The 13,682-nt window shown below is 38.1% G+C and overlaps 1 protein-coding gene across 2 annotated transcripts in view; it reads left to right on the plus strand.

Moving 5' to 3' along the window:
* The first annotated feature begins 910 nt into the window (after nt 1-910).
* Nucleotides 911-13,682, plus strand: part of Pias1 (protein inhibitor of activated STAT 1) — a 126,862-nt gene continuing 114,090 nt past the window's right edge. The window contains exon 1 of one of the 2 annotated variants that reach the window (XM_076850996.2): nt 911-942. In XM_076850996.2, the coding sequence (XP_076707111.1) occupies nt 919-942 (24 nt within the window). In that variant the 5' untranslated portion in view covers nt 911-918. Of the gene's footprint in view, nt 943-12,626; nt 12,664-13,682 lie in introns of those variants that run through there. The other variant, XM_076850998.2, reaches the window with a different exon arrangement.

Raw genomic sequence — 13,682 nt, forward strand, 5'->3', positions numbered from 1 at the left:
AGAAAGGAAAAGGTATGAAATAATCTTTCATTGTTTTTGGAATAGCAGTGTAGCAGAGGATTAAGCACACCTCCTCTTACACCTTTTTTCTTCCTCTTACTGGACTTTTTGCTCCTTTCTGCCATTCATCACCCTTTGCTATTTATTAGTTAACTTGTCTGTTTCCCCATTAGAGAATGATAGGAGGGCAGGGATCTTGTCTAATTTCCCACTGCAGAGAACCAGCAGATAGTCGCTAAATAAATACTTGTTGAAAACAAAGAGTTAATGAATGGACATCTTCGGAATTTTATCTTAGGGCACCCCTGTTAAGCAGTACTTGTTTGGGCAAGTCACTTTTCCTGAGTTTTCATTTCGGGATATTTACCATGGAAGAACAATCTCTTCTTTCCTTATCTCACCGCGTTATGAGGAGGATCTGAGCCAATAAGTCCAGAAATGCTTCAAGTGCTCCTTAAACTTAACGGAGTGTTACTTTTGGCCCACGCGTAACCTCGCAGGTAGCAGGTGCTGAAAATGCCTTGCTGGTTGGGGGAGGGGTCATTATTGTTTCTACGACTGTAGGCATCGAAGCTTGGCCGAAGGGTTCCGCCCATCCCGAGGGGCGGGGCTCAGGCCAGCGTCCCTCTAGCTGGGTCCCTTCCCTGGAGGCCCCTGCAGAGCGAGAATGGGGGCGGGGAGGCCGAGGGGAGAGTAACTGTCAAACCTCGCCTCTTGGCGCCATTATTTAAATAGTACGTGCTTGTCTCGCTGCGGTACGTGCCTAGGGCGGGGCTCCGAGCGCCCGGCGCGGGGCGGAGGCCGGGGGCGGGCCGGGGAGGCGGAGGGGCGGGGCGGGGCGGGGCCAGGCCGGCCAGAGGGGAGGGTCTAGCAGCGGCCCCCGGCGAGGCTCACTGCGCTTGCGCTGACAGACGCAAGATGGCGGACAGTGCGGAACTAAAGGTAAAGCGCAGCTCGAATTCACTTCTAATATTCGGCCGCGGAGACGGCGCTGCTGGTGCTGGGGGGGATGGGTCCGACCCTGGGGGGCCGCTCGGGCCTGGCTCCACCAGGGTCTGGAGTTGTAGGGAGGAGAGGCTCGCCCGGTCCCAGCAGAGGGGGCCTGGCTGCGGCGGGCCGCGGGCCCCGGGTGCCTCGGGGGCGCTGACGGGTCGTCCCCGGCGTGTTATTGTTGTGGGCGCCTCTGGCGGGGGTGGCGGGGGAAGAGAGAGCGGGTCGGGAGGTAGGGGCTGCGACTGTCTCCGCGGCTCGGGCTCCTCACCTTGCAGCCCGCCTCCCCGCCCCCCATGGGGGGCTGGGGGCAGGGTGTTCTCGTAGGGGGGGATTGGGAAAGCTCCCCGCCGCCGCTTCCTCTTCCTCCTTTGCAGTCCCGGGCTCCTGTCAGGCGCTCTTCTTAGACCCCCGGGAACTTGGCTCCGGCCGCCCCGCCCCTCCGTGGATTCCCTGGCGCCCCCGCCCCGGACTTGCCTCTCCCGGCTGCCCGCCTGTCAGGAGGCGCAGGGTTGCCCCGCTAGTGGGAAGCGCGGTCCTGGGGCCACGGGGTGGGGAGGTGGGGGAGAAGCTCCGGTAAAGTTTAGGGAACCTCGGGCCGGCGTTGGGGTTCGGCTGAGGGGTGGCGGGGGAGTCTGCCTGGGTGGGACGTTACTCTTTCTCTTTGATTCCGGACCACCGGGGAGTGGGGAGAAACCCCCTCGATGAGTGTGTATTTGGAAGGAGTAGTGGGTGGTGGGATGCAGCTCCTCTCTCCCTTCTCTTGCTTTGACTGGCGTGGAGGGTGAGAGGAGCCTTTGGGGGTCTCTGCACACACCATGATGGCGATGCTATAGCTGATGGAGGTGAATGGTTCGTGTTTATATCCCCCCGTTGCCTTTTGTTTGTAGGGACATCTTGCTGGCCATGTTGATTTGAACGAAATTCTCCCCCCCCTCATCCTACTTCAACCCCCAATAAATAGAACGTTCCTCCGTTCCTCTCAACTGTACCAATTACTCACGCCTCGCGAAATTAGATGAAAGGGTGCCCCCTTTCCCCCGCTTTTTCTCCCACCCCAATCTTTACCTGATGATGGCTTCTTTACCGAAGCAGATATACCACTACACAAGCAGTTGGGGGAGGGGGTGGAACCCTTATGATTGGATTGTGACAAATGGGGCTCCGCTTGAATAATTTTGGTTTAGTAGCAAGCAGTTCTTAACTAACGCATATTATTTCGAGGCTCTGAACGCGATATTCCCTTCTCTGTGGCTTCCTGTGTGTGAACCGAACAGCTGGTTATATCACAGCCCAGAGAATTGACATCTCAGTCAGAGTGGAGATTGGGATATACGATTGTAAATCCTTGGGGATATTTGTAAATTCTTTTTATAGTTAATAAAAGTCACTTATTTTTTTCTCCATTGTGATGAAACAACTTGTAAAACACCAAACACCTGGTTCGTTTCTGGAGAGTTTTTCTATGGAAAAGCCTCATTGAAAGATCGTTTTCCCTAATAACTTGGGAGCATTAACATTGCGAGATTTGTGTATTTGTATATTGGCTTTGAGTGCCATTCTTTTAAAATTTACTTCTAATTACACATTTAAGGCAGGGAAGAACTGGAATGGATGATTTCTTTTTCCTTTCAGTTTGACTTGAAAGGATAAAGCCTCAGGAATTTGACTATTTGGAGGTAATTAACCCTTGAAATGAAAAAGTACACAACTTTAAGATATGTGTTTTCTATCGTTTCCCAAAATAGTTACTATGTTGCTGTGATCCTTGCCTTCTAATATTTATTTTTTTAGCAGTCCTTTTGAAATAGCTTATCAGTTCTATTATACATGGACCATAGAGTAAAACTGAAAAGCTTGTGGGGGCTATATTGTGACTCTTGATGTTGTCCGAAGAAACTAGTATGGAAAGCACATGCTGGGAGATTTACTTCTTTGTTCTTTCTCATTTTAAGAAAGTGCCTTTGAGGATAGATGAGATCCCTGGTGTGAGTCTTGTTAGGTAAAGTTTTCTCTTTGCAAAAATGAGTAAATATCAGATGAACACTCAACACTTGGGGAAATGTTATTTATCTAAAATTGGTCTCCTTTCTTTGCTGTCTCCAAAATCATCTTGAGTTTTTCCAGAGGAGTTTTCAACTTTTATGTTACTGTTTTATAATTTTTTAAATTATAATAACTGTTTTGACATGTTTGTATATCATTGTGTGTGCCTGAGACCTTGAGGAGCTATGATGAATTACTTAACTGGTGATAGCTGTGTTAAAAATTTTGCTAATGCTTCATTGTGGTTAAATTTACTGTTCTTTTTTTGGGAGTGGGGGAGGTAATCTCAGGAGCCAACTATAGTTATTTAAGAATGTGCACATATATTTTTTATGTAGTCAAGTTTGGAAGATACTCCTTTTGGAAATATATTTGCAGGGTTTTTTGTTTGTGATTTTTGGAGGTAAATAACATACACCCTAAAAAGGTAGAAAAAAATCAAAGTAAGAATTAAGAAAAACAGGGCGTGGGTTGTGGCTCAGTGGTAGAGCACTTGCCTAGTATGGATGAGGCACTGGGTTAGATCCCCAGCACCACATAAACAAACAAAGGTATTATGTCCATCTATAACTAAAAAAAAGAAAAAAAGAAAAACCTAGATTAAAAAAAAAATCTAAATGGAAATACAGTACTTTCAACTGAGAGGCTTTTGATAAATACAGTGACTTTTTGTTATCCTAGTTCACAGTCCTCATTTAATTTAGCTGTGGATTGTGTTTATAATTATTTTACACATGGCCCTTTTAGTGAATCCTTTTAAATCTATAAGGAATCTGCAAAGATCTAGATGGGAAAAACAGATCTATATCCCCTATAGGAATAGTGCAAGCTGCAACACTTCAAGGTACTGCCAATAAAAATTATATTGTGAGTCATACATATCAAAATGAGTACTCTGTGCACATTTGTTTATGAAAAGTTTAATTTTTCATTAAGGATCTACCCATAAAAGACTTTTGTGGGAATACGGAGAGTGAGTATTTTATTGTCTTTACCAACTTAAAAGTGGGAGGGTGTGATAGCCAGGTGATGTTGATAGTTAATAATCTGACAGCTTCTTGTAGCTCCTCTTAAAAATACTTTTTTTTTTTAAACAACTGTTTTCTGTATTAAAACTTAAACCAAGTTTTACTGCTATTTTAACACAGAGGAACTGTAGGAGGGAAGATGTTAATCATCATTTTAGTGGAGTAAATAATGAAATTCAATGGGAAGAAAAACCATACTTTTAAAAGTATTTACTTTATAAGCATGTAATTAGATTCTGTTGTCATGTTTTGCCTCTTTGTTTTCAAGAAATAGCCACTTAGTTTTGATCTTTGTGGTGTAATTTGTCTTTTATTTCAAATAGAGGCAAGTATCAGACAATTTATTTGTAGATTTCATTTTAATCTCCATAACTTGCTTTTGACAAGTGCCACATTTAGATGGCTTTTGTTTTATGTCACTAATTTTGTGAACAGTATTTAAAAACAGTTTATAAAGCACTTTAGTTTTTAAGTATTTCATGTAATTGTTTGAAATGCTGCTTTCTTTTCCTCTGTGGTTTTCTCCTGGGTGATTGCATTGTCTTTCTCTTCAAAGAGTGTCTTGTAATCCCTGTTGATTGTAGTGGTGCTTAGTGTCGAGTCCATAGCTGATTAACCTTGGGTTTCTCCTGGTGAACTCCATCAACATGCTGCTCCAGGCTTCTTGCTGAGGCTTTTGAGTTCAGTGTAATTTGTACTCTTTCTTGCTGGTAACTAGGGATAAGAAAATAAATGGCTCATGGTTGTAGTGAGAAAACTGAATGTTTATGATGAGATGTAGCCTTTAAAAATAAGCAGCAACAAAAAAACCCTGGTTTATTACTTCATGAAATTGATTGCTGTGTTTTCTGAAGTTTTTGGCTCTGCCATTAAGCATCTTTTTTTTTTTTTTTTAATGTTTGAATAATATCTTACTTAAATGGTACTTTTTAGTTTATAATGTGTCACATTATCTCTTATCTTTCCAACAGTTCTTTTAGATAGGAAAGGCAAGTAATAACTTCTTTTTATAGATAAAGTGGGTCTAAAAAGGGTAAGTGACTAATGCAAGGTCATACAGATAAAAGGGACAGAGATTTGAACCTAGGTTTTGTAGTTTCAGAACTCTTTTGTAGGCCTCCTTAAAGGTGGCAAGACTGTCCTGTAGTCCTCTAGAATGCCTAGTTCATAAAGAATTCTAGTTATGGTATTGTTAATGTTTTCCCTTTTGCTCTTATGTCACAGTATTTTTGGCTATTCCTTAGGCTTTGGCAGCTTTCTTGCAAAAAAGTTTGGAGTTTGTTAGTTAAAATCATACGTGTTAATTTTTAAAAAATATTTATTTTTTAGTTTTCAATGGACACAACATCTTTATTTTTTATTTTTATGTGATGCTGAGGATCGAACCCAGCGCCCGGACATGCCAGGCGAGCGTGTTACCATTGAGCCACATCCCCAGCCCCATGTGTTAATTTTTTTAATATTTATTTTTTAGCTGTAAGAGGACACAATACTCTTTTATGTAGTGTTGAGGATCGAACCCACAGCCTCACACATGCTAGGTGAGCGCTCTACCGCTGAGATACAACCCCAGCCCATATGTATTTTCAAAAAAATTTATTGCAGAATGTCATAATACCTTTATTTTTATGTGGTGCTGAGGATTGAACCCAGTGCCTCTCACGAGCTAGGCTCATGGATGTAGTGGGAACTGGGAAGAAATATCTACCTCTACCACTGAGGTACAAACCCCAGTCCATGCGTGTTAATATTTGCAAATACTGTTTTGCTGGGGAAAATTTCAGAGAATACTGAAAAATAAGCAGAAAAATAACACCTGTAATTTCAGCACTCAGAAATATTATGGTTAACATCTGGGTATCTATTCATTTACGCTTTCTATGACTGTAAGTGTATATATATTCATCACAGAAAGAGATCACAGTATTTTTTATTTGTAATCTGTTATTTTCATGGCTGCCTTTCCAGGTTAGTAAGTATTAGTCTGTATAATCATTTGAAAGGTTACATTATATTATACTCAATTAGTCTCTATCATAACACAGATTATTTATATATTTTTGCTATTTTGGGAAGAATGCTAGGGAATGAACTTGGGGGCATCTTACATATTAAGCACATGCTGTACCACTGAGCTACACCCCCAAACCTTTGTTTGCTATTTTGAACAATGTCTTGACAAATGGCCTTGTACAAAACTTTGCAAATGTTTTATATTTATATGACAGACTTTTTTGTGCTTTTGGAGAGCAATACAAATGGTTTTCTGATTCAAGTGTTGTAAGTGAAGTAAAAGTTCATTAATTGTTTTACCTTTATTCTTTTTTTCTTCTTATTTTATTTATTTATTTATTTTTGTATTGGAGATTGAACCAGGGGTGCTTTACCATTGAGTTACATTCCCAGTGCTTTTTATTTTTTATTTTGAGGTAGGGTTTCACTATGTTGCTCAGGCTGGCCTGGAACTTTGAATCCTCCTTCCTTAGCCTCCCTAGTCGCTCAGACTGCAGGTGTGTGCCATCACGCCTGATTTATTTTCTTTTGCATAGTATATCAGATAAGATTAAAAGTTGGCAGAGAGGTTTTACAAAAAGCCAACATTTCTTCTGAATCAGAACATTTGATAAAATATTATACACATAAAATAATGTGTATAATTTTATTGCAAGTATGTTTTTGGAAATATTAACAATCAAATATGGCAAGTTTTGGTGCCTTGTTTAGATGCTTATCAGTTTTTAACTGGCATTTAGAGAAAGTGGCAATGAGAATTTGCTCCACTCATATTTTTTTAATCTCATAGCAGTGTTGCCATGGTATTAAATTGGTAGGTAACATTGTTTTGAGGAGATGTTATAGAAAGGTTATATAGGCAATGAAAATAGTATTGTGGAAGGATCGGTTGATGAAATTAAGGATGTGAAAATGACCATTCTCTAAATTCAAATTGTCAGAATTTGGTATTCAGTTAAATCTGCATTTATTTAACCAATTTTACCATTAGGATTAAAAAAAAAAAAAACTTCAGTAGAGAAGTTTTAAAGTACTTAGTTGTATTTTACCATTAATTCAGAAGTACAATATACAGTTTTTTTACCCAGTGTACAATTTTTTGACTTCCAGATGGTGGGAAAGTGATACACAGCTAATAGAAACTATACTTCATATTTTGAATTTTGATCTTTTTCTGGGCTAGCCGTATGTGATAAGGGGAGAGGCAGCAAACCACAGCTCCTAGTCAGCCACCTGTATAAGTGGTAAGAGTGAATCCAATATCCTAGAGTATACTGTGTTGCCAAACTATGATGTTTGGTAAGTTAGGTGTAATAAATGTAGTTTTGATTTAAGATATTTCCACCTCGATTTAAGGAGATCCTATCTCAAAATAAAACTAAATAAAAAAGGGCTGTGGATGTGGTTCAGTGGTTAATTAAGTGCTTCTTGTTTCTTGTTTACTCCTCCCCCTAAAAAAAAAAAAAAAAAAAAGACATTTTCACCTTATGTTAGGTTTATCAGGAGGTAACTCCATTGTAAGTCAAGGAGTATCTGTTGTTTTAATTACCATTGTACCTTTTGCTATTCTTGTGGTGCATGCCTATATTTCCACAGCCCTATAATCCCAGCATCTGGGGAGGCTGAGGCAGGAGAATCCTGAGTTAAAAGCCAACCTCAGCAGTTTAGTGAGGTCCTAACCAACTTAATGAGACCCTGTCTAATAAAATATAGAAAGGGCTAGGGATGTGGCTCAGTGGGTAAGTGCCCTTGGGTTGAATTCCTAGTATGAAAAAAGAAAAAATTGAGGAACTCCTGTTGGTTTTGATTCCCTCTGCTCTTTTTTTTTCTTATTCCCTCTAGGTTTCAGTGGTGTCACAAAAGATAATGGCCTAGAAACTTGCCCTCTGAATTTTCTGGCAATCCTTCTTTATTCTTTATCATGAATTTCTAAAATTCATCAAAATGAATAAACTATCTTTTTTTCATTTTCTTTTCTTCCTTAGATGAAGCAAACAAAACAAACAACCCTTTTGAACATGAATTAGTAATTGAAACACCAGTAATCTCACAGTACTGTTTGCAAGTGTTCCTATTTTTGAAAACTTCATCACTTCCTTACCTTTCCTGCTATTCTCTGCTTTCAGTTTCTGCCCTTTGGTTGCTATGTTAGTTTCACCCTTCTTTTGTCTGTCATGCCTGTCTGTAAAAACTTTCAGTGGCTTTCCATAAAAAAAAAAAAAAAAAAAAAGGACAGTCTTAGTTTTCAGCCTGGTATTCAAGATTTTCTACTGTCTGACCCCAGTCCACTTTGTGTATATCGTCTCCTCAGCTGTGTAGCAGAAGTCCTTAACTTAAAACCTTGCTTCTTTCTGTTGGCTATAGTGTTTTGGTTTGACACCAATCTATTCTTTTCCATCTCTACCCTCTGGACATAGTATGTGTCTAATATCAAATAAGTAAATTATGTTTAAGATTTATTTGTCAGGAATGGGGCTAATGCTCGTATCTATGTGAAATATTCTTAGAGTTGTATCTTCACTCTTTTTTCAGGCTGTTTCTTAGTTAATTTGAATAACATTAAATTCAGGATAGTTTATGAAGGACTTTTGAAGGATATTTTAGATTTACCTTTTACATTCCTTTGTGTTTTGTAGATAATAAATGAATATATTTCTCATTGTAATGGTATAGCAGTAAATAGAGTAAAATTTGAAAGACTTTATCATCTTCATTCCCCTTAGAGGCAACCACATTGGTATGTATTTCTCCATTCCTTTTTAGGTGGATGGGGAAGCATAATAAACAGCTTTATTGGGGTATATTCTTGTTGCCTTACAGTTAACATTTAAAAGTATACACTTAAATGAGTTTTGATATATTCACAAAGTTGTACAGCCATTATCATAATCAGTTTCAGACTTTTTTCTCATCTCAAAAAATAAGGCAGGAGGATTGTGAGTTCAAAGCCAGCTTCAGCAACTTAGACCTTAAGCAACTCAGCAAGACCCCATCTCTAAATAAAATATGAAAAAGGGCTGGAGATGTTCTCAGTGGTTAAGTGGCCCTGGATTCACTCCCCCTTCTCCCCCCAAAAAAAGTAAGCTTACATTTTTCTGCTGTTTCTTCTGTTTCCCCATCTTTCTTCACCCCCAACCATAGGCATCTGCTAAGCTGTTGTTTTGTCTCAATAGATTTTTCTGCTTTTATATTTTTCTACAAATGAAATCATGTAATATGTGGCCTTTTGTATTTGGCCTTCTATTTTTTTCCTCTGCATGGGCATTTAAATGTGTATATTTTTATAATATTTGTAATTTATTGTATAACATCAGAATAAAACTGGGATCATTGAAAGAACTCTTATTTGTACATGTCACATAAACATCTTCTAAAAACATAAATGGGATCATACTATACAATTTATTCCTACAGTTTATTTTTTTTACTCAATAGTGAATGTTGAAGATCTTTCCATGACATGTCCAAAAAATGAGATGGTTTTATTTTATTTTTTTTCCTGGGTACTGGGGATTAAACTCAGGGCTACTTGGCTGCTGAGTCACATCCCCAGCCCTTTTTTGTATTTTATTTAGAGACAGGGTCTCACTGAGTTTCTTAGGGCCTTGCTAAATTGCTGAGGCTGGCTTTGAACTTGCAATCCTCCTCCCTGGACCTTGAGTCGCTGGGATTACAGGTGTGTGTCACTGTGCCCAGCTGGTTTTATTCTTTTTAACACTGCAGAATATTTTAAATGTATGGTTATACAGATTTATTTATTGAAATGTCAATATATATGATTGACAGTTCTTGATGGAGCGGGGTTGTAGCTCATCGGTGGAGCACTTGCCTATCATGTGGGAGGCTCTGGTCTCAATGTCCAGCAGTATGCAAAAAAAAAAAAAAAAAAGTTTTTTAAGAAATCATTTAATGGTTTTTCTATACTGATTTTCTTTTTTTTTTTTTTTTTTTTCGTTCCAGGTATTGAACCAGGGGCACTTAACCCTGAGTCACATCTGCAGCCCTTTTTATATTTTTTATTTAGAGACAAGGAACAAATTAAAAAGCTGTGTTGCTTAGGGCCTTGCTAAATTGCTGAAGGTGGCTTTGAACTCTTGATCCTCCTGCCTTCTGCCTTAGCCTCTCCAACAGCTAGGATTACAGGGGAGTACAACGGTGCTGGGCTGCTATACTGATTTAAAAAAAAAAAAAAAAAAAAAAAAAAAAAATTTTTTTTTCTCCTCCAGTACTGGGGATTGATCCCAGGGGCCCTGTGCAAGCCCCCACTGAGCTACATCCCAGCCCTTGATTTTTATTTTTTATTTTTTATTGCTGGGGATTAAACCCAAGGCATTATCTATACTAAGCATGTGCTTTACCACTGAACTATAACCCCTCATCACATTTAATGTAACCTGTACAGTATTAATTTTGGAGATTCACTTAAAAATATATATGAAAAACATAAGAGGTAAGGATTGTTTAGCTTGAGGAGAAATGGAATTGTAGGTTCTTTTTTTTTTTAATATTTATTTATTTTAGTTCTCAGCGGACACAACATCTTTGTTTGTATGTGGTGCTGAGGATCGAACCCGGGCCGAATGCATGCCAGGCGAGCGCGCTACTGCTTGAGCCACATCCCCAGCCCAAATTGTAGGTTCTTTATGGGATTCTGGAGTGCACCACCAAAGCAGTTTGGGTTTCTGAATGTGAGCAAGCCTGTTTTTAGTTTCATGGAGTAGAGCTTAAAACAGAATTTAACATGCTACCTTGTGCTTTATGGTGAATTTTAAAACCTTTTCTTAAAAATAAGACATGCAGGTCTAACCTTAAAGATGAGGAAAATTTCAGAGTATGTATGTATTCACTATTTTCCTTTTAAAAAAAAATTCAAAGTATCCCTTTGAAGAGTAATTTTTCATTTTTGAGATATTTATAATTTTTCTCTTCATTGACACAGTAAATGTAAATGTGGGGTAAACCTTTCCCTCATATTTTAAAATTATCATTCTGGTGTATAAGCTTTTATAAGTTACCCAAAGAAAGGTGCCTAGCTCTGAACATGGATTATAGTATGTATTTGATGATTGATTATTAAGAAGTTTCTGTCACAATTATGTCATTCATTTATATTTTTGAGTGCCTGTTATGTGTGAGGTGCTAAGCTGTTAGTGGTTTGAAGTATATTACCACATAGATATGGATATTTATTGAAACACTTGTAATGGAATATTTACTAAAAATTGTCTTTTAAAAGGTGATATAAGTAATGCATCAGTTGTTAGAGTGGTATCTCAAGGTTTGTTTCTCAAATCTCTAGTGGTTCACCAGACTCTGGGGGTCCTTGAGGTCAAAACTATTTTATTACTAATAGTAAGGCATTATTTGCTATATTGACATTTGCAAAATCAGTGGTGGGCAAAACTTCTGTTTACTTAGCATGAAGAAAGGCAGGGGTACTGAATTGTACTAATAGTTGTATTCTCTATTAGCAGATACTTGGAATTAAAAAATAAATGCCTTTTACATTTAATGTCCTTGATGAGGCAATGAAACATTGATTTTGTTGTATCTGAATTCTTGAGTAAGTTTTAAATTGTATTCTATATGATGACTTCAGAAGTACCCTGTAAAGCACTTTTATTGAATACCAAATCTGATGGTTTGCTCAGGGAAAAGACTTGTGCAGTTGTTTGAATTGCAAGCTAAACTAGCTGCTTTTTTAATGGAATACATTTTTACTTGAAATAATTGCTGTCAAAGTATAGTTATAGACTTTGATTTGGCTTACATTTGCTCAAAAAAAAAAGTTCTGTCATTACAAGGAACTGTAATGACAGGGGAGAACAACTGACAATATTTGTTGCTAATGATACAATTTAAACTTTCGAGTAAAAATAGAATTTTGAAAAACTTGTATTTGACACTATGAGCTTGACAGTTGCCAATATTTGACTTTTTGATAAGATCATTGTGATAGTAATGAATGTGTTATGTTAAAGAAGTATAATGAGCCAGGCACAGTGACACATGCCTGTAATCCCAGTGACTGTGGAGGCTGAGGCAGGAGGATTGCAAGTCTAGCCTCAGGAATTTAGCAAGGTCCTAAGTAACTTAGATAGACCCTGGCTCAAAATAAAAATAAAAAGGGCTGGGGACATAGCTCAGTTGTAAGTACCCCTGGGTTCAATCCTTAGTATCAGTCAATTAATCAATAAAAATAGAGTATTTTAACAAAAATACAACAGTTTGCTCCTAACTATGGAACTTTGAGGCTGGGTTTTCTTTATATTCTTAAAAACTTAATACAGCAGATTGTTGAAATGGATATGAAAATCAGACTGTTTTTATTAAGATAAACATCAGAGTTTTGCAAAAATATAAAACAATCTTCCTAATTTTTTGAAAATAGATTTAAAATTTTTAAAATTTGATTTCATTTGGAGGGGGATCCTGGGGATTGAATCCAGGACTGCTGTGCTCTACCACTGATCTGTATCCCCAGCCCTTTTTATTTTTTGTTTTGAGACAGGGTCTCAGTAAATTGAAAGGCTGGCTTTGGACTTGCAATCATCTTGCCTCATCTTCCCAAATTGCTGGATTACAGGTATGTGTTACTGTACCTGGTCTTTTGTGTGTGTGTGGTGTTGGGGATCTAACCCAGAGCCTCATGCATACTAGGCATGGCATTGTACCACTGAAAATCATTTTTAAGTTTTTTTTAGATATACATGACAGTAGAGTGTATTTTGACATATTGTACACCCATAGAGTATAACAGTAGGATTATATTCTTGTGGTTGTACATGATGTGGAGTTTCGTTAGTTGTGTGTTCATCTATGAACATAGGAAAGTTATGTCCAGTTCATTCTACTGTCTTTCCTATTTCTATCACCTTCCTTTCCTTTCATTCCTTTTGTCTAATTCAATGAATATTTATTCTCCCCTCTCCCGCTTTATTGTGTTAGCATCTACATATCACAACATTTGGCCTTTGTTTTTTGGGACTGGATTATTTCACTTAGCATGATAATGTTAAGAAGTAATGGGCTATTTATTTTTGGTGCTGGGGATTAACTTTTATTTCTAATTTTGAGACAGGGTCTCCCTAAGTTGCCTCACTAAGTTTCTGAGGCTGGCCTTGAAGTTGTGTGAGCCTCCTGCCTCAACCTCCCAAGTTGCTGGGCTTACAGGCTTGTGCTACCATGCCCAGCTCAGATTTATATTTAATTTTAATTATAAGCAGTTTCTTACCTATTCCTATATTTTTTACAATTTATAATGTTTTTATAACTTCTCATTCTTTACATGATTAAGTACAAACTTTAATTTAGCCCTCCAAACTAAGAAAATTTATTGTATGAACACTATAGTTTCTGAGTTTGGATGCCAGTATACTGAGTAGGCATTGGATACAATTATATAATGATTTTATTTGTGGGATTTAACATGTATAATTTGTAGCAGGATTGCAACATCAGTATGGTTCAAAATAAATTAAGATAGATATTATATTAGATGTTATATTATTGTTATTTATTGATGAACAAGACACAGTCTCAATATATATAAAAAACATGTAGTTTGGTAGAAAACAAAGTCCTTCTACATATGGCATAAGAACT

Source organism: Callospermophilus lateralis, chromosome 3 (genome assembly GCF_048772815.1).
Source record: "Callospermophilus lateralis isolate mCalLat2 chromosome 3, mCalLat2.hap1, whole genome shotgun sequence".
In the NCBI taxonomy this organism is placed as follows: Eukaryota; Metazoa; Chordata; class Mammalia; order Rodentia; family Sciuridae; genus Callospermophilus; species Callospermophilus lateralis.